The 24797-nt window shown below is 45.2% G+C and overlaps 3 protein-coding genes across 3 annotated transcripts; all 3 read left to right on the top strand.

The window, feature by feature from the left end:
- Window positions 1-447: 447 nt before the first annotated feature.
- s1pr5b (sphingosine-1-phosphate receptor 5b) lies at window positions 448-1662 on the top strand (the record flags this gene model as incomplete). The annotated part of the gene is made up of 1 exon (XM_079219816.1): window positions 448-1662. The coding sequence occupies one exon, from the start codon at window positions 448-450 to the stop codon at window positions 1660-1662; it is 1215 nt and encodes a 404-aa protein (XP_079075942.1).
- Window positions 1663-9314: 7652 nt separating this feature from the next.
- On the top strand, window positions 9315-18040 carry keap1b (kelch-like ECH-associated protein 1b; the record flags this gene model as incomplete). Its single annotated transcript, XM_079219616.1, has 6 exons — window positions 9315-9620; window positions 10405-10650; window positions 11570-12246; window positions 13355-13560; window positions 14238-14414; window positions 15684-18040. The coding sequence occupies 6 exons, from the start codon at window positions 9315-9317 to the stop codon at window positions 15947-15949; spliced, it is 1878 nt and encodes a 625-aa protein (XP_079075742.1). The 3' UTR covers window positions 15950-18040.
- Window positions 18041-20289: 2249 nt separating this feature from the next.
- On the top strand, window positions 20290-24169 carry LOC306737381 (volume-regulated anion channel subunit LRRC8C-like; the record flags this gene model as incomplete). Its single annotated transcript, XM_079219107.1, has 2 exons — window positions 20290-20430; window positions 21645-24169. 2 exons carry the CDS (start codon window positions 20290-20292, stop codon window positions 23934-23936), a joined length of 2433 nt encoding a protein of 810 aa, XP_079075233.1. The 3' UTR covers window positions 23937-24169.
- Window positions 24170-24797: the final 628 nt, after the last annotated feature.

Genomic DNA, 24797 nt, shown 5'->3' with positions numbered 1-24797 from the left:
TCGCGTTTTATGTGGCCAAGTGTCTTAAATGTCACTGCAAGTTGACTGAGTCCTTTTGAAAAGTATGAATCTTGTGCTGTTCTCGAGTTACTCTTGAAGGGTCGTGGTTTCAGCTATCTGTGGTTCTGTGTCCTTTCTTTCCATCTTTTTTTATGCTTTTTTTTCTTCTCATGTCCTTCTGCAGCGTCTGGACCCTCTAACCAGGACCAACGGAGCTCAAGAGCACCGTCTTCTGGCGGGAAGGAAAACACTTAGGGCTTCTTGGGGATTAGGCTGTACCAACTTCATGTAATCCCTCCCTTTATCGAAGGAGCTCAGACATTTTGCTGTGTGTCTTTTTTCTTTGTACTTGGACACATTCATCACAGCTCTGCCAAAAAGCATGTCAACAAAAATGACTTTATAGCCGCTGACTCCAGGCAGAATAGAAGAAAAGCAACACAAGTCATGGAGGCTTCAAGTTCTGCTCCCTCTACCTCCATATTCCCCACCTCCCCCATCGCCTCTTCTCCCGGCTACTTGCAGTTCTACTGGGAATACCAGGACAACTCGGTGCTCGTGCAGCATTACAACTACACCGGCAAGCTGCAGAAAGACCGCTACCGCGAAGGACTCAAACCGGAGGGCATTGCGTTCCTGGTGGTGTGTCTCCTCATCGTCCTGGAGAACGCCGTGGTTCTCATCGCCATTTGGAGGAACAAGAAGTTCCACCTGCCCATGTATTACCTGCTGGGCAACCTGACTCTCTCTGATCTGCTGGCCGGGATTACATACATGGCCAACATCATCATGTCCGGGGCTAATACTTTGAAGCTGACGCCGTTGCTCTGGTTCGTCAGGGAGGGAGGGGTCTTCATCACTCTGGCCGCCTCTATTATCAGTCTGCTGGCCATTGCAATTGAACGCCATGTGACTATGGTGACCATGAGGCCGTACCACGGGGCGAAGCGGGGGCGGATGTTGGCACTGATTGGCGCAAGTTGGGCGCTGGCAGGGTTTTTGGGGGTCCTGCCGATTTTGGGGTGGAACTGCATCCGCAGGCTGGACCAGTGTTCAACCGTCCTCCCACTTTACGCCAAGAGCTACATCCTCTTCTGCGTGACTGTGTTCAGCGCGGTGCTCCTGGCCATCGTGGTGCTCTACGTCAGAGTCTTCCGAATCGTCCGCACCAACACGCAGCGCCAGCGGCTGGGCCTGTCGGGCAGCGTGAGGAAAGGCCTGGCGAGGAAATCGGAGAAGTACATCGCTCTCCTCAAGACGGTCACCATCGTGCTCGGCGTCTTCATCGCCTGTTGGCTGCCCCTCTTCGTCCTCCTCCTCCTGGATTTTTTCTGCCCCACCCACAGCTGTCGCCTGCTCTACAAGGCCGATTACTTCCTGGGAGTAGCGATGGTCAACTCGCTCCTCAACCCCATCATCTACACTCTGACCAGCAAGGACATGAGGAGAGCCATTCTGAGGCTGCTCTGTCGGCCGTGTCTGATGACCCGGGACGGCCAGGTGAAGAAGATTGGGATGCCATTCCTGGAGTGCAGTTTTAGCAAATCTGAGGTGGCGTCCCAGAAATTAGAGGGGGGAATGGAGACGACCATCTCCTCCGGGAACGTTATCACCACTCCATCACCTATCAAGGCCTTTTACCCCAAACTCTTCAAGTCATAAAGACTGCGACTGACTGATCGAGTCCAAGTGTGTGAACTGGTTTCCCCCTCCTGAACAGACGACATGTAGCACATCTTCTATAGAGCGGAGGCAGGACTGGTGTTGTCAAATTTAGGAGCATTGACCGAAACAGAGGGTGTATGAACTACTCTAGAGGCACGAGAGAATCTTTGTTTGGACAAATGACTCACGTCGACAGTCAGAAGTGGTGCAGAACTTCATTGTGAGACGATTACAAAACAAACTGCCTTAAGGATGCCACTCAAATGTGAACAAGCAAACACACTTTTCTTACAAGTAGATGCTTGGGATTAGTCCCTTTAACTAATTTGCACTGAAATATCACAATGAATGGAGAAGCGGCCTCGGATTCAAATTTCCCCCGTGGTTCCACAGTTTGTGTCGAAGCCTGGAAGGAGACGTCTGTGAACCGAAAGTGATCGTCACGTGTTCTGGGTCAACGTTCTTATTGAAGTGCCTTGAATGCAGCACAAACGCGTGCCATGTGTGCAATCTGTGCATCTGCAGACACCTGGATTTCGCTGGTTCGAAGGCCCACGGGTTGTCCGATTTGTTGAGATAAAATTGCGCGAGGCACCGCTACACATCTGTGATGCAGGGAGACTGAGCGATAACAGTTAAGAGAGAGAGACGGCGCTCACTCTTAACTGTCCTCACAGCTCAGTGAAGAATGCTGTGGTATCGTTGTAGGAGGGAGGCACCACATTAAAATCCCCCCTCCGCTGTTTTGAAATGACAGGCGGTTAACCTATCTGACGCTAAGTAGAGATTCATTGGGGTTTGGTGTCCGATGTAAATGTCAGTCTAGCACATGCAGGAAAACTGCAACAGCGATCTAAACAACAAAATGTCATCATGCAATGTAACGGAGGCTTTCTTCCCATCATGACATGCTGATGGTGTAACTGAAATCAGCTGCAATTGCATCACCTGTAAGCCTAAACATAAAAGATTACTTTCAAGATTTCAACTCACAAACAAAGTTGTGGATGTGATTAATCATCATGCAGCTGCAGGACGTCTAACGATAAATATTGTGCTTGCACTCGTAAGCTAAACCATACGGAACCAGTGCAATTATTCCAATACTTCCCTTCACTATCCATCATGTTGACAGAATGTTTCCGGTTCTAGTTTAGGGTACGGATTTTTTATTATTACAAAATCACTTTGACGTCCTTATTTTTACACGGATGTTGTGTTTAGTGCAGTCTTTCAGGAACTTAATGGATGAATGAGGCGGTGTGCTTTTTTTTACTTTTTTTTGTACTCGTGTAGTGAACCTTTTGTATTTCTGAAGACTTTTCATACCATCTGTTTTGTAAATTATATGTATTTTGTAACAAGAAAAACTTTACCTTTCTTTTCATAAAAGAAATAAAATGTTTTCATAAAGAATTCCAAAGACCTTTTGGGTTTGTTATTACACTGTGTGCGTTTCTGTGTGAGGGTTGTCTGAATGGAAGAACAGATCTTGAAAAGACACCACAGGAAGTCGGCCCCCTTGTCTCACATCTGCTTTTGGAATCGGCCCACATGCAGCCTTCATCTTGCTCTGCATGCAGCCTTCATCTTGCTCTGCATGCAGCCTTCATCTTGCTCTGCATGTCTCGGGCACCACACAGCACTTTTTTATATTTTTAACAGAGATCTAAATTTCTCTTTTTCCCCTTTTCTGTCCCCCCATGGGGGAGACTGCCCGCGGCCTCGCTCTGACCTGCTGTCCACGCTTGTCCGTGCTGAAACAAAGAAAGATCGTATGCAGCTGGCTTTAATGTTGCTGCACAGACAGGAAAAACTCAACAGGCTGCCAGTTCTACTCAAGTTTGCGTGTTCCCTACTTCAGCAAGGACTGACAAAGACAGCTAAATAGGGCGCAGTTCAAGAGATACATTGTGCGGCATTTCCTTGGCTTTTCCCCCCGATCATGCCTTTAAGAAACACTGCCTTCTAGTTTATTATGAATGCCACAAAGTCCAAGATCGACAAATGTGAAATAGAGTCTTGATTTTGTTTTTCTGCATCCACAAGTGCTGCAGTGTTGCCCTCTTTCATATCAAAACTATTAATATGACATATCCCTCTGACTCAAAACATAAGTGTGGTGTGATATTCAAACATTTTCAGCTTGTGTTGATATACACAGTATGTGCAATATTCTATTTAGGGCATATGCTGACTTTTCACACCTCAAACAGGAAAAAGATCAGCAACTCTAAGACATTCAGCTTCATGCAAAGCCATGTCTAGTGGTACCGTTTAGACCTCCTGCAGACTAGTTCCCAGTTCCAAGTTTTACCTCCTCAGTGACCCACAGACATACTTATCTTAAATAAAAAAGGACAACATGGCACTGGGACACCTTTGATTCCTCAAAGGATCCACCAGCACTGGGCCCGCTGACAGAGGTCAGCAGGGAATCTTTCCCGCTCCCTCCAGCTTCCTTCCTGCTGCGGAAATCATTCAACAAACTGGACGGCTGGAGGTCACGAGTCATCTGCCAGGACTGTCCCAACCACAGACAAAATATACAAAATATAAAACATGTACATGAAAAGTAAATGACACAACTGATCCTCAGAATGGAGAGCAGACACACCGTGTGACTCTCGTCGAGGAGTTTCCTTTTGCAGCCCCAAGGCTAGCCTCACCTAATTCCTCTGACTGGAACTAAACACACAGACTGAGGGCGCCGTCATCGCTCAGCTGGGGAATTGTTGGTGAAGGCCGATTCAAGGCTTGTCACATCACATCATGGGTTTTTCATGACTGTTAATGCTTCATCATCAATTTCACTGACCCTGAGGGAGCAGGGATTTACAGCACTGATTATTTGGTTTAATCAGCTGTGGATTCTATCTATGGGTCCTAACAAAGCTTGAATATTTTTTGTACAGCTCACTCCCGCAACTCATCTGTGAGCATATCATGATTTTGAACCAGTAACTTGATGTAGGTCTTTTTGCGCCTGCGCTGTCATAGTTGGCTTTTGGCGTCACCTTGTGGCTGTTGCCCAGAAAAGAGTAGTCTGTATCCTGTGTTGACCCGAATTACGTATTTTGCAAGAGGGGGAAATTTACTAGTGTCAGCAACTGCGCGGAGCATATTTTTTTCATCGGCTGTGTTCCTTTGCAGCCAATCACAAGGACGGATCCATCTAGAAGCACTCATCAAGCAACATGAACCACATAGATAGATCATAGTCATGTCTCTTTAGCAACATATGTTTTTATTGTTTTATTGTTTTTAATTGCAATTAGCAATTCCCTGTTTTAGATCGATTGATAGATATAGATAGACATAGATAGATAGATAGATAGATAGATAGATAGATAGATAGATAGATAGATAGATACTTTATTTATCCCTGAGGGGAAATTCGCTTGTCACAGAAAAAATCGAATCAAAATACAAAATATCACAAAAAATATCAGAAATGCAAAGTACTCAATATATACAACAAAACAAAACAGTAAAGCGTAATACTTTAGGAAAAGAAACAATAAAGAAAGTGCAAAAATGCAAAGTATGTGCAGTGTATATGAGTATTATTTATTTGTATTGAATTATTTATTTAATTTCACATTTTATTATGAACTGGGGATTATTCCCCAATATCCCTTAGTTTCAACAGTGGACACATGTGACCAATGTAGTATGCAGGTCGTATTTTGTAGAATTTGAATTTAAAAAACCGAGGCCCAAAACAACAACACAACTGTAGCTTCAACATAAATTTGATGGACGTTGACGCTACAGTTGTGTTGTTGTTTTGGGCCTCGGTTTTTCTCAATAAAAGCCCCCTCCTTCGGGACGACTCGGGACGACTCGGCTCCACTACTCGTCAACAGAGGCGGACTCTTATTGTGAAGGCGAGAGGAGGCCGGCACAATGCTGAGTCACGGTGAGTTACAGCTTCTCCTCCCTCCCTCCCTCCCTCCCTCACACTTCTTCTATGTGGCGCACAGCTCGCAGACCGCGATGGAGGACATGAACTAAACAACGTGAGTTTCTTTCTTTCTAAATACGTATTCGAGCGTTGACCGTTGGCTCGCGCGCCATGACCGTTAGTGAAAGCTTCCCGTCGCGTCACGTGTCCACGGCGCTTTGTTAGCATGTTGTGTGTTTTGTGTCGCGGCTTTCCGCCGTTACGTTGCCCCGTCTATTATTAGGAGCCTCTTTCGCTGTCAGCTCCGTTTCCGAGACGTTTAACTTGTTTTCTGTGGCGTCTCGAGCTGCTTTCTCCTCGTCATGAATGGGACACACAGAGTTCACTTTTCGTCGCAAACCAAACACGGGATTTAACGTTATTTAAAAAAAAAAAAAAAAACGACTCTTCTTCACGTCTGTTACCCTGAATTTCGGTTTTGTATTTGCTTTGTCTGACGCTCTTAATGTTCGAGTAATGGCGCGGAAGTCTAAATGCATCTGGGTTTATGTAAGGACCCGGCTGCTCTTCTGGGTCATGTTTTGGTACAGACAGTTCCAGCGCTGAGCTCGGTGAAGAGTTCACGATGAGTCACTGAAGGAGAGCCAACAAAAACAACCAAAACCCGCCCGGGAAACACGATAGACGCTCGTGTGTTTGTTTGTAACTCACTCCAGATCTGCAATCTCTGTCAAATGGCATCCCAGGGATTGCAGGCCGTGGTTCTCAAACTGAGGTGCGGGGGTCTACCAGAGGGTCCCCTAAGTATACTCCATCAATTACAGCCGACTATTGACGAGTCTAATGCTCCTTCATCCCACAACACTGAGAGACTGTGTTTGGATCACACGCTTCACTTTACCCACTTAATGTAAATATTCATGCTCTGTTTATTTTTATGTTATGCACCTCCCGCCAGGACAAATACCCTTCATTTAAAGGTGTATCAAGTTAGAGATGTAGACACATTTGACCATTCATTAATTAGTTTATTGACACAAAGAAACAAAAACTTGTATCAAATAATAGTTTATTGCCTGTTCATGCAAAGTATTTTCTCATTTCTTCCCAGCTTCTCAATTGTGATCATATCTTGCCTTTTCTTTATAATCATTATATAACACCGACCTGTGATGAACTTTTTTTTTTTACTGATTGATTGATATAGGAAATTAATCTGCAGATTGTGGATATCATAATATTCGTAGCTGGTTGGTTTGTGAAATGTCAAAATGTACTAATCCGCAGATCCCAAGGTGACGCTTCCAGAAAGCTTATTTTACCCCAGAAAGAAAGTACATTTACGATTTACGGTAATAATATAAGACAACCCAAAAAAAAACGGCACACAATCTCCACATTTGAGAAGCTGAAATATGCAACTTTGGGGCATTTTAGTTTGGGGGGAAATGGTTTAAACTATGAACCGATTATCACAATAGACACATTTCCTGCCAGTCGATGGGTCCTCTTGTTGTTTCGTCTCCAGTTGAGTTGCATTCAACGTCAAATCTCTTCTCTTTTGGTGCGGTTTGAACCAAACGTGCGCTGGAGTGCTCGCTTGCTCTTAACTTGGCGTAAAGGAGGGGTAACACCTCTTGCTTCTTCAGTGTCAAACTTCTATGTACATTTTAATTGCGCAAATGATCCGAGATCCGGCAGCAGCTACAAAAGGAGACTCAGGAAGCCGGTTTGTCGGAGTGACGTTTCGGTCTGCCTGTTGAGCAACATGTTCTCCTGTGAAACAATTTCACCCCGGAGGGAGAATCTCAGTGCGTTTCATGTTACTGCCTGCTGGTCGCCTTCATGACGAGCTCCGTGATGCTCACTGACGGTTCACCGTCTGTGGATTTGGGGTTCACCTCTTTGGACTCTTCCGGTCTTGATACCGATCCGATACCAGTGTTTGATTAATATACTGTATGGGATCCTTCTTTCATGTGTAAGGCAAACGTGGGCTCGACTAAGCAAACCGCTTGTGTACGCAGAACTTACGAGTGCTTTGTTATATAACTCTGAACAACTCCAGTTAGACAATTTGCAGGGGCTGGCTGCTCTTGGCACAGCATGTCACAGTGATACAGGCAGTTTGGTTATTCTGGAAAAGAAGAAGTTAGAGTGACCGAACAGAGGTGTTGTTTTGGCAGCATCCCCCGAGGACGTTTTAATGTTGTGCAACAGAGCAAGTGTTCCCTCTCCGTGGACCTGGGCCTGCATATTCCTGAAAAGAAGTATTCATTTCAGACAAGTCTGCATAGTTGTCTCCTGTTTGATCATCTGCTGCAGTGGATTGTTTTGAGACTTCTGAAACTAAAAGGTTATATTAAGAGGTCTTGATTCTGATTGAAAGAGTTTTGTTTTTAATTGTTATTTGCCTGTGTACGAAATATTTGCATGTGTTCGTTGCTGAATCGGTAAGCGCGTGCTTTGATTTTGTCGGCCGGCGTCCAACCTGTTGCCTCCAGCTGGATTTGTCACAGGACAGAGTGAAAGCACTCTGTCCTGCTGACCGGCTAAACTCAAGCCCAATCTAAGTGACTCCAGCGTCCTTCGAAACAGAGATGTTACGCCCTTGCTTTCCCTCAGACTAGTATTGTATTGACTTGTTTTTTTAAAGACCCTTTGGAAGCTGTTAAAGTCTGTCTTAAAGTTTAGATGGGGGAGGGACGCTAAGATGTGATTAAATCTTCTTAACGCAGACGTCTACTGTTTAACCCCAAATGCAAGGAAATACTAAAATGATCTATGAATACTAGAAGTAGCACACTCATCATAGGAAATGAGGAAACCTTGACCCTGACTGAACTGCTCCGGGAAGAAAACTCCATGTGTGTGAGAGAAAGCCCCGATGGTCTCTTGGCGCACATAAAGTTTAGCTGTGCGAGTTGATAGACGACCCCTTGTTGCAAGCGTTTAACAGATGTGTACACACAGATTTAAACAGTGGCAGGATTTACAAACTGTGCATTTATGAGTTGTTTCAAAGTACGTGACTGTGCCACTGCATGAACATACTGTTTCACTCTTTCCTTCCAGTTGTCAGCTGAGCCAAAAGCTTCCTAGTAAACGCAGCACTGCAAACCAATTCCAGAGCTGGTCAACCTCAAGGAAGGCGTCTCCGGAGAAAGCCACCAAACACTCATGACACTTTTGGCACTCAAGCCTGTTTTTCTACTGTCACTCTGCAGCCCTCCGCACACATTTACATCTGACTTCCTATCCCTCTCTGTAGTGAGTTACGCAAACCGATAGGTTTATTTTTGACTCCAAAGACACACAGAAAGAAAAAAACACACACTGGAACTTCTTGCACGTTCTGTACTTGTTATTCTGTCACTACTAACACCTCGGACAAAGCCAGAGGAATCGTGAACGCGAGACATTTTGATAATGTTGGACCTGCAACATGTGAACGCACAACCAGCCGGGACTGGCAGCTCACGAGGAAGTCTCTAGTGATGCCATAACGAGCCGTATGGCTGGACTCAGGTACTGAAGCGGACCAAGGAAATCCTCATGTCCACATTAATCAGAACGTGAACTCTTCCACACGAACGAATATCGGGCGTACCCAGGAGGACCCGGAGCTTCCCGCTGAGCCGTCTGATTTTCTTTTATTTCCCCCACGGCCGTGCAAGGATGTCCCGTAACGCCGCCCGCCGTTCTTGAGAAAGAGACCGAGGAGGAGGAGACCGGGTAGGAAATGACAGAATGCCTGACAGAATACAAAGCGCTGGTGACTCCGTCCACGCGCAACGGCCACCGCGTCTTCAGCTACACGCTAGAGAGCCACACGGCGGCCGCCTTCGCCATCATGAACGAGCTACGTCTGGAGCGCCAGCTGTGCGACGTCAAGCTGCGCGTGCGCTACAAGGACCTGGAGGCCGTGGACTTCGTGGCCCACAAGGTGGTGTTGGCCTCCTCGTCCCCGGTCTTCAGAGCCATGTTCACCAACGGACTGAAGGAGTGCGGGATGGAGCTGGTGTCCATCGAGGGGATCCACCCCAGGGTGAGTCGGGGCATCTTTTGTTTTGTTTGATTTGACGCGCAATCCGGGGTCAACGGTGTTAGCTGTGACATTTTTAAAACCAATAAATCACATGATTTGTTTTGACACCAAAGACTTATGATTCCAGAAACATCAGACATTTATATTCGTTTGACAAAAGGTTGTATTGGCACAACGTATACTATATTGTTTTTCTGTACTAAATGTTTTTCTTTTTACAAAACTAAACGGGAATAGAACCATTCTAACATAAACGACATCCTAAATTAAGTAAATTAAACTAAGTCATCTTGTTCTCCCGCTATTGTGACATCATCTTTACAAAAAGGAAGAGGTTGTTTTTTTTTATAGGAAATGTGCTATTCATAAAAAAAAAACATTTGAATGAGATTTCAATAAAGAAAGGTCAGTGCAGTCTGAGTTTGGGGACAGAGTTCCAGAGGGAGCTATGGAGACGGCTCTGTCCCAATACACATAATGTTACATAAACGAGAAATAGAAAACAGCTATTAGTGAAATTCTACATGAAATGCTTCCTTCAAGGTTGACTTGACGTATCCACAGTGAAATGTGTGGTAACTTACACTTGGTTTGACCTTCTTTTACTTTCCCTGGATGTTTATGAATCTCATGCAAATACACTCAAGATGTCTATCAGTTTGGAAAGAATGAATAGCCAAGCACAGATATGTGAATGGCACCTTGTTTCTTTTCCTTCTCCCATCCCTCTCCTTCAAATCTTGTCCACCTTTTCCCCTAAACTCTTTCTGTCTCGCTCATTCAGGTCATGGACCGCCTGATCGAGTTTGCCTACACGGCCAGCATCTCCGTGGGGGAGAAGTGCGTGATCCACGTGATGAACGGCGCCGTCATGTACCAGATAGACAGCGTGGTCAAGGCCTGCTGCGATTTCCTGGTCCAGCAGCTCGACCCCAGCAACGCCATCGGCATCGCCAACTTTGCTGAGCAGATCGCCTGCATGGAGCTCCACCAGAAGGCCCGCGAATACATCTACATGAACTTCAGCCAGGTGACGCTTTCGGCTGAGTTTTTCACTTCCGTTTTCGTTTGATAGTCGACAGTGTAGATAAAGACGGGAACATGTTAATGAGGAAGAGGAAGACGTGCCATGTAGCAAAGGACCTCAGCGGCGGGATACTGCCGCTATAATGATCCGTCATATAGTGACTCGACTAAATCTATCTGCACTGCTCACGACTGTAAAAACAAACTGAGCTGTCCTATTAGTCACTTTTACACGCGGGTGTTTTGTAAGTAAATGCGTGTTTTCATTGTTCCATTGTGGGGTTTTCCGCTGGTTGGCTTTTCAGGGTCGACTGGCTCGTGCCTTTTTGTGTGAGGATTCTCAAGAATGCAAACTGTGATTTAGTGAGTACTATGAGTGGGTTTAACTACCAAAACAATAAAAGGACATCAGGTGTTTGATCTCTGACACTAGGTACGAAACCGGGCAGGTTTGGCAGCTCACTCAGACAGATGTGTCATGCAATGCCCATCAGATGATCAGTCTTTCACAAATGTGCTTTACAACAAAAGAAAGAAATCATGAAGTGAAATTGAGGTCTTCCCATCTTATTTCCCTTTTTTTTCTTTCTTTTTTATTAACGTTTGACCAAAGTGTTACACAAAGAAACCTGGCTTTGTTTAAACAATGTCAAGTCACTGTTTACAGACTATTTCAAGCCACAAAAAAAATCCAAAATGTGTTGGTTCTCACTTAAGAGCATTTTCTGGTTTTCCTGACACATTAGAGGCACAATGTGTTGCATTTTGGGGGGGATCTGTTAGCAGAAATGGAATATAGTTGTACATTCCCTGAAGGAGCAGGTCCTCTTCAAAGAGTCTTTCCATGTTTATTTGGATTCCTTCTCGATATTGAGTGGATCGGAGTTCCTGTCTTATTGAAAGTTCTTCATCTCTGTCCCCAGGTGGCGACCCAGGAGGAGTTCTTCAACTTGTCCCACTGCCAGCTGGTCACCCTCATCAGCCGAGACGAGCTCAATGTGCGCTGCGAGTCCGAAGTCTTCCAGGCGTGCGTGGCGTGGGTGCGCTACGACCGGGAGAACCGGCGGCCGTACGTCCAGGCGCTGCTCCAGGCCGTCCGCTGCCACTCCCTCACCCCCAACTTCCTGCAGGCCCAGCTGCAGTCTCTGGACTGGGACCCCCAGTGTAAAGACTACCTGGCCCAGATCTTCCAGGACCTCACCCTCCACAAGCCCAACAAAGCCATCTCTTGGAGAACACCCAAGGTGCCACAGCTCATCTACACAGCCGGAGGTTATTTCCGTCAGTCTCTCAGCTACCTGGAGGCGTATAATCCCTGCACGGGAGCCTGGCTCCGGTTGGCTGACTTGCAGGTTCCCCGCAGCGGCCTCGCAGCCTGTGTGATCAGTGGGCTTTTCTACGCTGTGGGTGGAAGGAACAACGCGCCCGACGGCAACATGGACTCGAATTCATTGGACTGCTACAATCCTATGAACAACTGCTGGCTGCCGTGTGCACCCATGAGCGTACCGAGGAACAGAATCGGTGTGGGTGTCATCGATGGCATGATATATGCAGTCGGTGGATCGCATGGGTGCATTCATCACAATGGCGTCGAAAGGTAAGCAAATTCAGCTTCATAATGGTGTTGTTTTAGTGCAATATATATATTTGTATTTTTTATATGCATCCGCTTTGTGCTCACCAGAAGAGACCAAAGTAAATGCTGCAGTTATTCTGCTCACACATATTAGTCAGTGAGGCCACAGCCTGATTTATTGTTGACAATAACAAAATAATGTATAACACCAACAGTATCCTTTAAACTAGCAACAGGTGAAACTACTTTTAGTGGGCTGCAGGGTGTGCTTTGATTTGTTCCAAGTTGTTTGTCCTGGTGTTCATTCATAAATAAGAAATGGGATATTTGACTAAACACCAGCAGATGACAATTCTAATAGAGGAGTATGCTCTGGTCTGTTTGTTGTACATAGTTAATGATTGCTAAGAGTGGGAACAGGTAACTTCCTGGATACTTAAAAGCTTTTGTTCCACTTCCTGGAATGTGCTTTTTTTTGCTTCAATGAGGAAGCTTTAATCAATGTTTTAAAGCTAAAAATAGACTGGTAATGTTTCTCTCCCACGGCCTGTGTTACAACTCTTTATGTCATATGCAATAGATCTCTTAGATCTCACCTTGAGTTCACTACCTTCACACGGTACATAATACACGACTGGAAAAGGTGTTTGTTTGCTCAGCTTCTTCCCGACAGCTGGTCTGACAGTGAGCCACCAACAGCGTGAATTATGATGAGCCATAAAAGGCTGGAGGGTGATTAGCACGACGGCCATCAACATATCGTGTGTGTGTGTGTGTGTGTGTGTGTGTGTGTGTGTGTGTGTGATTTACAGTTAAAGATTTACCCAAACTGAGAACGGTGACAAATGGGAAATATTAACCAGGAACACCACAATGACAAATGAAAAGGAGTATCCCCAACCTGTCTGAATGCTTCTTTATTGACTCAGCAAAAATATGTGGCCACGTCAGTTCGCACCTGACATCTACAGGCGAGATAAGGCTGACTGATTCCTACACTGCAGTCGTTGAGGTCAGGGGAAATAAAAGCGTCCTGTGAAGCTTATCAATGGCAGGTGAAAAGAGGCAGTTGGCATAAACATTTCTGCCTGGAGCCTTCAAACAAATCAATATGCTGTTCCTCGTTCAGGTATGACCCAGAGCGGGACCAGTGGCAGCTGGTCGCCCCCATGTTGACGCGCCGCATCGGTGTCGGTGTTGCTGTCATCACCCGGCTGCTCTATGCCGTCGGCGGGTTCGACGGGGCCAACCGGCTCCGCTCCTGCGAGTGCTACAACCCTGAGAAGGACGAGTGGAAGTCCATGGCCGCCATGAACACGGTGCGCTCCGGAGCTGGTGAGGAACCGCTAGAAATCTGCTTTCTGAGGGGAAAAGTATCAGCCAGGAGGTTGGCAAATGTTAATTGACCGTGCAAGTTGACATCCATATTTTTAGAATCTAATGTATTAAAATAAAAATAAACTTGCATATATAGATGCAGTTTTTCATTTATTCTTCCTGTCTAAAAACCAGCCAGCAACAAAATAAACTGTATTGATCTTACTATGCCAACAATATCAATTAAGAAAGATGTGTCTTCACTAAATATGCGTTATCTGTCATTTGTACACAGGGGTGATAATAACGGGTCTTTTGTGTATTCTCATGTAGGAGTGGGTGGTTATGATATTTAGATTCATAATTCATATTTCTGACAGCATCCGCCTGTCTAAGATGGATATAATGGTATGAAAGTACTATTCTATAATGTCAGCCATAACAAAGAGACGGGTTACAGCAGACGGGTTCATTTATTATTCTTTTTCAAGTATCAATATCATGTGGAGTGGGACCTCCTTGAGTGCATCTGTGCAGATTGCTACTGCATCAATGTAGCAGTGCAGAGATTCACTTCGTTAACAATTAACTCAGCAGGAGTGAACTCTGGGGGATTGCTTGGTTTTCTACGGTTTCCCCACATCTAGATAAAGTCATCTAACGCTTTAATAAACTCTCCATCGACCCTTTTGCAGGTGTGTGCTCTCTGGGGAATCTTATCTTTGTCATGGGCGGCTACGATGGCACCAACCAGCTGAACACCGTGGAGCGCTATGATGTGGAAACTGATACGTGGAGCTTTGCTGCCTCCATGAGGCACCGGCGCAGCGCTCTGGGAGTAACTGCATTACACGGACTCATCTATGTAATGGGTGAGTGGTGGCGTAGCTGCTGAGTGCCAAAGCACCAAACTAAACCAATGCTTTAATTACGCGTAGTAGTATCGACCAATCACGTTTGAGCGGGCTTTGGTTGCATGCAGATTAAACCGTCTGTGTGGAGAGCAGAAAGGCAATCTCGAAAACCCGTCGGCTATCGTTTGATGTTGTGCTTGCATTATATAAATGTACAAATATATGTAAGCGCATTTCTCTGTTACTATGGCATAAATCCATTTAATTTAGGGTAAAGACACACATTACTCTATCAAAGATCAAACTTAAAACGGAAGAAAATAACAAAGACAAACGTTATTATTTTAACTTTGTTCAAAGCTTTTTTGTCACCGTTGAGAAGGACATAAACGGGTCCAACAAATAATTGTGAGCTAATAAGAACATGCATGTGGTCTGGGCCAGCGGTTCAACTGGTCTGGGCCAGCGGTTCAACTGGTCTGGGCCAGCGGTTCAACTGGTCTGGGCCAGCGGTCCATCATCCCCCCTGAATGATGAGCCGAGACCCAAATCAAGGAACATTTTCAACTTCTCAAATGTATTTAATGAAAAGTTGGTGCAGTTTGAACCTGAGAAAGTACAGAATATCACAGTATGCCAACACAAAAAAAAGTTAGAAATATTCCCTTTTACACTGAATTAAAACCCCCAAAGTGCATCTTAAGGACACGAGGTAATACACACATAATCATTTTATAACTTCAGCCTTATCAGTGCTTTCATGCACAAACACATTTAAAAAAAGTTGTGAATGAAGCGAACTATCACAAATAGTCTGGCGTGTTGTGAACGCAGCATTGAGGAGTGAATAGAAGGCACTCTGCGGCATTAAACATTCCCTTCAAAATAAAAGCACAGGATGATTCTTTTGCCCATGCAAAGACCGACTCAAAACGGGTCCACGATGGTGGTCATTGCCTTTCAAGCCGTCGCTTAAAATGACGTGGCGGACGGGATTCGGGCCGCGGGCCTTGAGTTTGACGCCAGTGGCCTACATACAAGTTAAGAAAAAGGCAAGAATTGATAATAATAATAACGTCACGCTAACACCTTTATTGGGCTGACAAAATATATACTCAAATGTAGATGTTTAAGAACTCAGTTTCTAAAGCCTTTGTAAAATCCTCCAACATGTTTATAGGGATGTTTATAAGTGAACTATCGTGAGCTTCAATGAGAGTCATAGGAGGAGCTCTCTTTTCATTGAACTACATTCATCAGACTAATAGTCAGCGTGTATGTTTACAGGCGGTTACGATGGCGACACGTTCCTGGACAGTGTGGAGTGCTATGACCCCGAGAAGGACACCTGGTCGGAGGTGACTCGCATGACGTCCGGGCGGAGCGGCGTCGGCGTGGCCGTCACCATGGAGCCGTGCCAGAAAGAGCTGCCGCAGAGTCAGAAGGCCGAGCGGGAGAGCGGCGCCCCGTCACCAGCCTGTCAGTCCAACAGCTCCGGTTTCAGCTCTCACAGCAGCCAGCGGCAGGACGGGCCCTTCGGCAAAGGCGCATGAAGCTCATGGACACACTCACACAAAATCACCCCAAACTTCACTCTGTCTGACCAAATCTAAAGAAAGACCCTCACAACAAATTAGAGACCGAGGTGAAACGCCACATGCTGCCTCTGGTTCTGGACAAGCAAAAAAAAACCTAAACGAGTAGCACTTTATTTTAAAAGTGCCGTGAAAAAAATACATTGTTTTAATGTCCCCATTGGACTATCCATATCAAGTATGACCCCAGATCATACAGTCCACTTTTCTACTCTGGTAAATTGATTAATTTGTTTGGGAAACACATTTGATAGACCTCAGTGCGTCTGTGCTTTCAGATCTCGCATTTGAAGTCTTGAGTCGGACCATCATCTCCCAGGTTTGAGCCCTGGGAGGAAAGGGCTGCATACAAACTAAGAAGGGCCGTTTACTGACTCAGAGTCATCAGGGGCTCTTTACACTTCAAGCAAAGGCTAAATCTGAGGGGAGAAAAATATAAGTAATTCAAATGTCCCATTATATATAAAAGAGACACAAAAAAGCAGCATTTGACAGCATAGGCCGTAGAGTTCAAAGTGCCATTACACTGCCTGTGGGCATTACTGGTTCCAGTATATAGAGTTGAGGTGCTTTGATGGAACGGCTCAGCATCACTGTGGTGTGTCGACATCGGTTAAGTTAACTGAGACAGCCACAAGCTGCACGCCAGACTGAATGTGTCCCAAGTCAGAGTCAGCAACATCTCTGAACCGCACAAACTCGTTAATTCATGATGGAGGCCATCTGTCGTGCATTTATTGATGACGATGATGATGGTCCATTTTATCCATGGGCACCTTTTCAAAGTACTCAATGACACCTTACAGTTAAAAACGAGCAGCAATGTGTCTGAAAATCTAACAAAACGGTAATATATATATATATATATCATGATATTTTGATACAAGAACAAGGAATGGAGTTCTGATGAGTGCACAAATCAATGTGGTTACAGCCGTGAAGCAGTAAAATCTTCAAAGAAAATCTCATAATGCAAATCACACTAAACTGGTGACCGCATTTATTTATTTCTATTATCTTATTTCAGCAATACGTTTAATCTCCAAGTTAATTCAGATTGTAAGTCATTATAATTCTTCAGACAGACGTTTTTCCGGGTCGAGAAAGGCAGCGGATCCAAAGAAAATTGATGATTTGCCACAAATTCTCTGAAGTGACTCGTACGTCAATCGTTTCGCTTGAATCCGTTCACACGAGTGCTTCTTGTCTCAAATTCTAATTCTTGTAGAGGAGAAGCAGGACCTTAAAACAACTGCATTGTAACAAATATGTTCTTCCACTAATATCCACCGCTCCATTCAGAAGATGTGATTTTATTCTTTTCTTTGGACGAGGTGGCAGAGTGTTGCTTCTGGTGAGGGTGTCAGAGAGTCTGGTCCAGTATAATCGGGTGTATGAAGTGCCAAGAGAACGAAGAAACGGCCTCTGACTGTTTAGAGGAAATGGAATAGCGATGACAAACTTCTTTTTTTTTTATGTGTGTTTTTAGAAAAACACTTCATTACTGACACAATTGAGACCCTGCTGACCTTTTGGCCTTCGCTTCCACCAGACCTCAGAAGAGAAGTGTTTGTGCGCTGCAATGTATTGTTCAGACATTGTACGCGAACGACAAAGACTTGCTTCAAGAAGTGTATTTGTAACAGCAATTTAAGCTAAAAGGGTTTTTCAGTGGCGTTTTGTACATTGATATTCTCAGAAGTCTTGTACAGAATCTCAGATCTCACTTTTTTAATTTATTTGTTCAGGATCCTTTTAGTGTTTTTTCTCGTTCCTTTTAACTGACATCAGCTTTGTACTGAATTGGACTCTGGTGTTGTGTTTTTCAATAACTAGCATGCCTTGTAACTAAGTAGAAATGCCTGTTAATGCTAATTTTGGATGTTTGTAAAAAGAAAATGCTTTACTTCTAAAGGGACTTTTTTGTTTCTGTCCGTCAGTAGTTGGAATGGAAATTAGAATATTTAAGGTCTGCTTTGTACATTTTCTTTTCCAGCAAAAATACCCTGTACAATAATACATTGTAAAGTAAAATATATGTTTGTCGTACTGCTTTAGTCATGTCATTATTTGTTATTTCTGATCTTTAGACATTTTATTATTTATTTGGCCCCTAAATCCATGACCATGATCATGTGACACATCACTTATGTAGTTTATGTCAAGAAATTTGGGTCAAGATGCGTTGAAGTTAATGCAAGGACTCAAAGCGGCCACCAGAGAGCAGTACAGCCCTTATACTGGACAGTCAGTGCTCTCGTGATAGCTGCAAATAGTTTCATTTGTCTTTGGTTTGAGTCTAAACTTGGGGCATGCGTGTTATTAATTAACTTAAAAGAGGATCAAGACATAATCCTGTCAAACATTGAAAGACCACAGCTGACCTCAACAGAGGAAAGGTATTCAGTGAAACAGTTGGAGCTGTTGTGGAAACTGTGCCACGTAGGAAAGATGTTCTTTTAATACATTTCACATGGATTGTTTGTTTGTTTTATATAATTGGTCTGCGGCCAGGATGGAAAATACATTGCTCCTCCTCGGCAATCGGTCTGAGCCTCCTTTCAGCACCCTGGATTACACCTTTACCGGGGAGGCGCACTGTCCCCGAAGTCCACGTGACACTGAAGATGCATGCCAGCCAAGACGGCCCCACAATGTCAGAGCCTTCAGCATCTCTGGTCCCTTTCTGAGTCGTCTAACAGTTTGACAGAACTCCTCCCACATCCAGATTTTCCGAGGCATCCGCCAAACACTGGACAACCTGTTTCCTGACCCCTGGGCCAGTCAAGCTCAAAAGGCCTCCTTCAGCTTGAAGGCCTCTCTGGTTCTTGCGACTGCAGCTCCTAGCAGCTACTTCCGCTGGAGGCTTGAAATGGCCTCCTGTGATTCCATGTAGCCAGGCTCTGTCAGGCTGCACGAGATATTCGTCCAGTGGAGGGAGATGAATCCTGGGGCCTCGGCCAGACGTTGCAGTTCATCCTCACCACAACTTGGGTTGATCCAACCTGCTGGCATTGGTCCTGATGATAGGACCACAACGTATATTATTGTCTTTGTATTTGTATGGCACGTTACTCGTCTTCCAACCACTCAAAGCGCTGTTTACCAAAAGACGAACAACTGGACTGTGCCATTCTTCTACATCCAGTAGTGTTTCTCAGGAGCCACAATGTTTTACCAAGAGGAACGTCTTCCCTCCTCTGCAATCAACAATGGCCACTGTCTAGAATGTAATACATCATAATAAAGTAAGGAGATTAGATGGCATTGTCTCTTATTTCTGCTTAAGATCTTCGACAGTTATCTGGAGGACATAAGTATTTAAATGTCACTTTTGCCTGATTTAATATCTTTATTCTTGTAAATTATTTGGATGAATAAAATCCCTTTTATTTTCCAATGTTATCTGCTCTGGTCCTTCACAGTATAGTATATTTGAATATATCATAAAACAAATTATAGAATAGTACGTCGAAACTCTCTCTTCATTGCTTGTAAAGTTAGCGCTCGAGCGGATTGCACCTGCTCGTTGAGGATGCGTTTATTTTGAAAATCGTGTGCCGGAAGTGTGGTGTTACCCGCCAGCTTGACGGTGCGCGCTCGTCTTTAACGATGAACGTCGGCTCCCGACTCCCACCGGACACCAGTTGATCCTCCTCGGACGCAGGTATGTGAAACTCACCTGAAAGCTCAGAAAACACGAAGTGGAACTATTTTTAAAACATTGAAAGTTGATGGACGGTTATAAACGTCTCAAGTTTCTTGTTCTTTCTGTCATGACGTCCGGTAGTGAGTAGTGTCTCACATGATGTGATTTTGAAACGACTTTTAATAATTAGTAACAAAACAAAATTAAAAACCACATTATTTATAAATGCGATTTTTAAATCCCACAACATGTGTCATGGTCTGTTGCAATGCTTTGTCTATTTGTTTACTCAACAAGTGTCATATTTCTTCAGAAATTAAAAAGGGTAATAAACAAATGTGGATTCAGTGGTTTTATTACAAAGGTTGAGCTTGTAGTCTTTACTCTTTACCGTTAGAATAATCAGGGGGAAAGTAGGCCTCCATTAACAAAAAAAAGGACCTTTCCTGAACCCTGTCCTGAAGGAGTTCCTCTCTGTTAACATTGTTGTCAAACTAGTTTATCCTCTTTAAAACTCTATAATCTAATCTAACTATATCTCTTTTTGTGTCATAAAATAAAAAAAACTTTGACAAGATGAGACAACAATGTGCTGAAAGTCAAACTCCCTGTCGCTCTTTCATTCCCTCAGCGTGGAGCAGCAGCCAGGATGATCCCAGTGGGTGAATTCAGAAACTTCGGCGCCGAGCAGAACTCAAAGTACCGGGTCCTGAAGCCGTGGTGGGATGTTTTCTCAGAGTACCTGTGCGTGGCCATGCTGATGATCGGTGTCCTTGGGTGCACCTTGCAGGTGAGCTGCCTACAAAGCACACACTCTGTGATTGTGTGCTCATTAATCCTTCAAATTATGACACAGATGTAGGAACCCACCTATTACTTACCCAATGTAACGTTCTGCCCGATGAGGGTGAAACGTGTGCATCTTTTGTATCTGCTGTGGCATATCGGGGGAATATTTTGTCCCTGCACACCCTCTGCTGTGTTTAATTCTCACATTATCTGACCTCCAAGTCATGCACAAACACAGCCGGTCTCACTGAATTAACGTGTCTTTCCTGACCCACTTACTGCAGATTCAGACCGCTAGCGTGCTGCTTACTGTGTCTCCCTCATGTCTGTGTCACACTAGAAATAGCACAAATAACATGTAATTAAATAACTACGGGAAGATAAGTTCTGCTTGCTGGTTTCTTCATTACTATAAACATAGGTATTGTAATTTAAATCAGTTCTGCTGGATATACTCACCACAGCACCACATGTGTATTATCCACCACAAAAAAAGTCCCCAACAAATACTACAAGCGGGAGACATTCTTTCAAAGGTTAATCCCTGTTTTGTTTTTTTGATGATGGTTTCATTTTCTTTCTGTGTTTATTTAAGCTTTAATTCTTCACCGTTTAGTATTAATCAGTTATAATAAACATCAAAATGTTTAAAAAACACATTGTGGAGCAGCATTTCTTGACATTTAATTGAGTTTATGTAGTTTTTTCTTTATTAAGATGGTGAATACAGGGAGATCTTCTTGTTGTCCATTAGTTCACACGTACACAAGTATCTCTGTGCGTGTGCCTGAAAACAGTTATTTTGTAAAAATCCAACCACCGCAAACATTTTCAGAAACTATGTTTCCACTGCAGAAGGGGAAAACTGTCCTTGTGATGTCAAAGAGTTCGCTGTGTTCTCCTCTTGCGAGGCGTCACTCATGCGGCGACATGTCGTGCAACGGCGGCATGAATGCATCTAGGTACACTTAACAGAACTTGACATGCCTACAAATAAATGTGCTGGTTATTCTTCCACTGAGGAACAGAGGCGTCAGAACGCTCATGCAGGTCACTGCTACATTACAACACTCCAAACCAGTATTTCAGGAGGAAACCCCGCGTTCACAAAAATACTTGTACGTGTGGACAAGGCCTCAGATATACTTTTATCATGGCTTTTGCCGGTAACCCAGTTTATGTGGCAAATCATTGTTTTTTATTCTTCTTCCGCAGCTCACCCAAGACAAGATCTCCTGCCTGCCCAGCCCCTTCACCAGCAAGACGCCTGAAGTGATCGACTGCAGCCACATCCGGACCTACAGGGACAACGAGACGTCAGACCACACATCGGTCTCGCCTGTAGAGCCCGTCATCCTGCAGGTGTTTGGGCGCAAGAACAACCTGGACAACCCCCAGTATGTGTTTGTCAACCACTACTGCTACGAGAAGTTTGTCCACTGGTTTGCCAAGTTCTTCCCGTACCTCGTCGTGATCCACACCATGATCTTCATGGTCGCGAGCAGCTTCTGGTTCAAGTTCCCCGGGACGTCTTCTAAACTTGACCTGTTCGTCACCATCCTTGGGAAGTGCTTCGATTCCCCCTGGACCACAAGGGCCCTGAGCGAGGTTTCTGAGGAACGAGGCGAGGAAAGGCTGGTTAGCTGGAGGAGGAACACCATGTCGAAAGATTCCACGGACCGACGAGCGGACGACGAGGAGACTTCGGGGCTGCTTCTTCGCTCCGCCTCCGTCAAGTCCAACCCAGAAAAGAAAAACCCGGAGCTTCAGTCGGCGCCCTCCGTCCTGGACAAGAAGGAAGGAGAGCAGGCCAAAGCTCTGTTTGAAAAGGTGAAGAAGTTCAGAACTCACGTGGAGGAAGCAGACATCTTGTACGTCATGTACGTGCTGCAAACGTCACTGAAGGTCTTCAAGTTCCTTGTGATCATTATCTACACGTCGGTGCTGGTACCGAACATTGAGATAATCGTGCGCTGCTATGTTCCTCCTGAGCTGACTGGTTTTGATATCTATTGCTGTAACCACAACAAAGCCCATCTGTTCTCCAAGCTAGCTTACTGCTATATCTGCTTCGTGGGAGTGTACGGCCTTCTGTGCATCTACACCCTCTACTGGCAGTTCCATCGCCCTCTGAAGGAGTACTCCTTTGAGCAGGTCCGCCTGGAGACGGGCATCAACGACATACCGGATGTGAAGAACGACTTTGCCTTCCTCCTGCACCTCGTGGACCAATACGATGCTCTGTACTCCAAGAGATTTGCCGTCTTTCTCTCCGAGGTCAGCGAGAGCCATCTCCATCAGCTCAACCTCAACTACCTGTGGACCGCCAAAAAGCTGCGTACCCGCCTCGCCAAGAACTCCAGTAACCGGTTGGAGCTCCACCTTTCGATGTTGCCGGGGCTCCCCGACACCGTCTTTGAGATTACTGAAGTGGAATCGCTGAAACTGGAGCAAGTCAAGAACGTCATCCTCCCAGCTGCTGTCGCCAAGCTGGATTCTCTCCAGGAGTTATCGCTGGTCTTCTGCCCTGCGAAGATCCAGCTTTCGGCCCTGAACCACCTCAAGGCGCATTTAAAGGTCCTGTGTCTACACTTTGAAAGTTTAGAAGAGGTGCCGATGTGGATGTACAGCCTGCAGAGCTTGGAGGAGTTGTATCTGAACGGTCCTTTAGCCAATGAGGTGTCCAAAAGTGCCACTCTGGACTCTCTCCGAGGGCTTAGAGCTCTGAGAGTCCTCGATCTCCACGCCAATATCACTAAGATCCCACCCAGCGTAGTGGATGTTGCGCTGCAGCTGCAGCGGTTGAGCATCCATAACGAAGGCGTCAAGATCCGAGCTTTTAGCTGCCTGAAGAAGTTAACCAACCTCGTCTCGCTGGAGCTGGTGGGCTGCGAGCTGGAGCGCATCCCAAGTGCCGTCTTCAGCCTGAGCAATCTGCAGGAGCTGGACCTGAAGGAAAACAAACTCAGCACGGTGGAGGAGATCCTGAGCTTGCAGCACTGCCACCGATTGGTGACACTAAAGCTGTGGCACAACAAAATCACGTACATCCCCGATCACATCAGCAAGCTGCACACCCTGGAGACGCTGGACGTCAGCTGGAACAAGCTCCGGAAGCTTCCCTCTCGGCTGTTTTACTGCACCAAACTCCGGCACCTCGACGTCTCCCACAACCAGCTCACCTCTCTTCCTCCTGAGGTGGGCATCCTGCAGGGGCTGCAGTTCTTCTCCGCTGCGTTCAACTCCCTGGAGATGCTGCCGGAGGAGCTGTTCTCCTGTAAACGGCTGAAGACGTTGGCTCTGGGAAACAACTGCCTGTTGGACCTCAGCCCCCGAGTGGCCAGCCTGGCCCAGTTGGTCCGGCTCGAGGTGAAAGGGAACCGACTGGAGTCTCTCCCTGTGGAGATCGGGGACTGCTCCCTGCTGAACCTCAGCGGGCTGATCGCGGAGGAAAACCTGCTGGATCTGCTGCCATCAGATGTACGGAGCAGGTTGACTAATCGCTGAGTTTGTGGAACAAAGGGCTGTCGCTGACTCATCTTCTCTCAGTGCGTGGTGGTCTATGACGGAGTATGAATCCATGCTACTGGGAGGAACGTCTCATAAAATAGCGTTAAATGGGAAACCATCACTGACCACAAAAGGACAACCAAACCCTAGAAAACATATCTATAAAAACCAGTCATCGTGAAATGTGCTTTTAAATGTGTCAATGACTGAGAAAAATAAATAAAAATAACGATGCCTTTTTTTTTTAAATATATGTATATATATATATATATATATATATATATATATATATATATATATATATATATATATATATATATACTGTCGACAAGGGTTCAATATTTTACACGAATAAAACAGCGTCTTCACTGTTTCCTGAATATTTTGTGGATTCTTCAGAGCAGAAGCCACGGGATGTGTCACCGCGCTGCATCCCGTTGGACAGGTTTACGCAGCGCGAGGAGGCGTTTCCCCCAGAGCGGCGGCTCATGTTGCTCCCTTTCAGGCGCCGAACAAGCGGAGGGAGAAAAAGCCTTTCAGAGGCCGAATAAAAGGTATTTATCTCTCGGAGAAGACTGGAGTCATCCGTGGGTTTTAAAATCAGAAGTCGAGTCGGCATGATATCAAGTGATACAATAATTAACAACTAACATACAATTCAACTGTTGTCTTTTACAGTACCTGCTGGATGAGTAATATATTGAGTGTACAACTTTTACAGTAAAATATTGGGAATGATTTCCTGTAGAGTGGTTGGAACTTGAGATAAGACGAAGATATAAGAATACGTTGTTTATCTGATTCACACTCTGATACCCTCCTGGAGCCAGACCCGGGAGGGGAGCTCGACGGCGAGCG

Source organism: Taurulus bubalis (assembly GCF_910589615.1).
Source record: "Taurulus bubalis genome assembly, chromosome: 6".
Lineage (NCBI taxonomy): Eukaryota > Metazoa > Chordata > Actinopteri > Perciformes > Cottidae > Taurulus > Taurulus bubalis.
The sequence above is the reverse complement of the archived record's forward strand: the minus strand, read 5'-3'. Positions and strand labels throughout refer to the sequence as shown.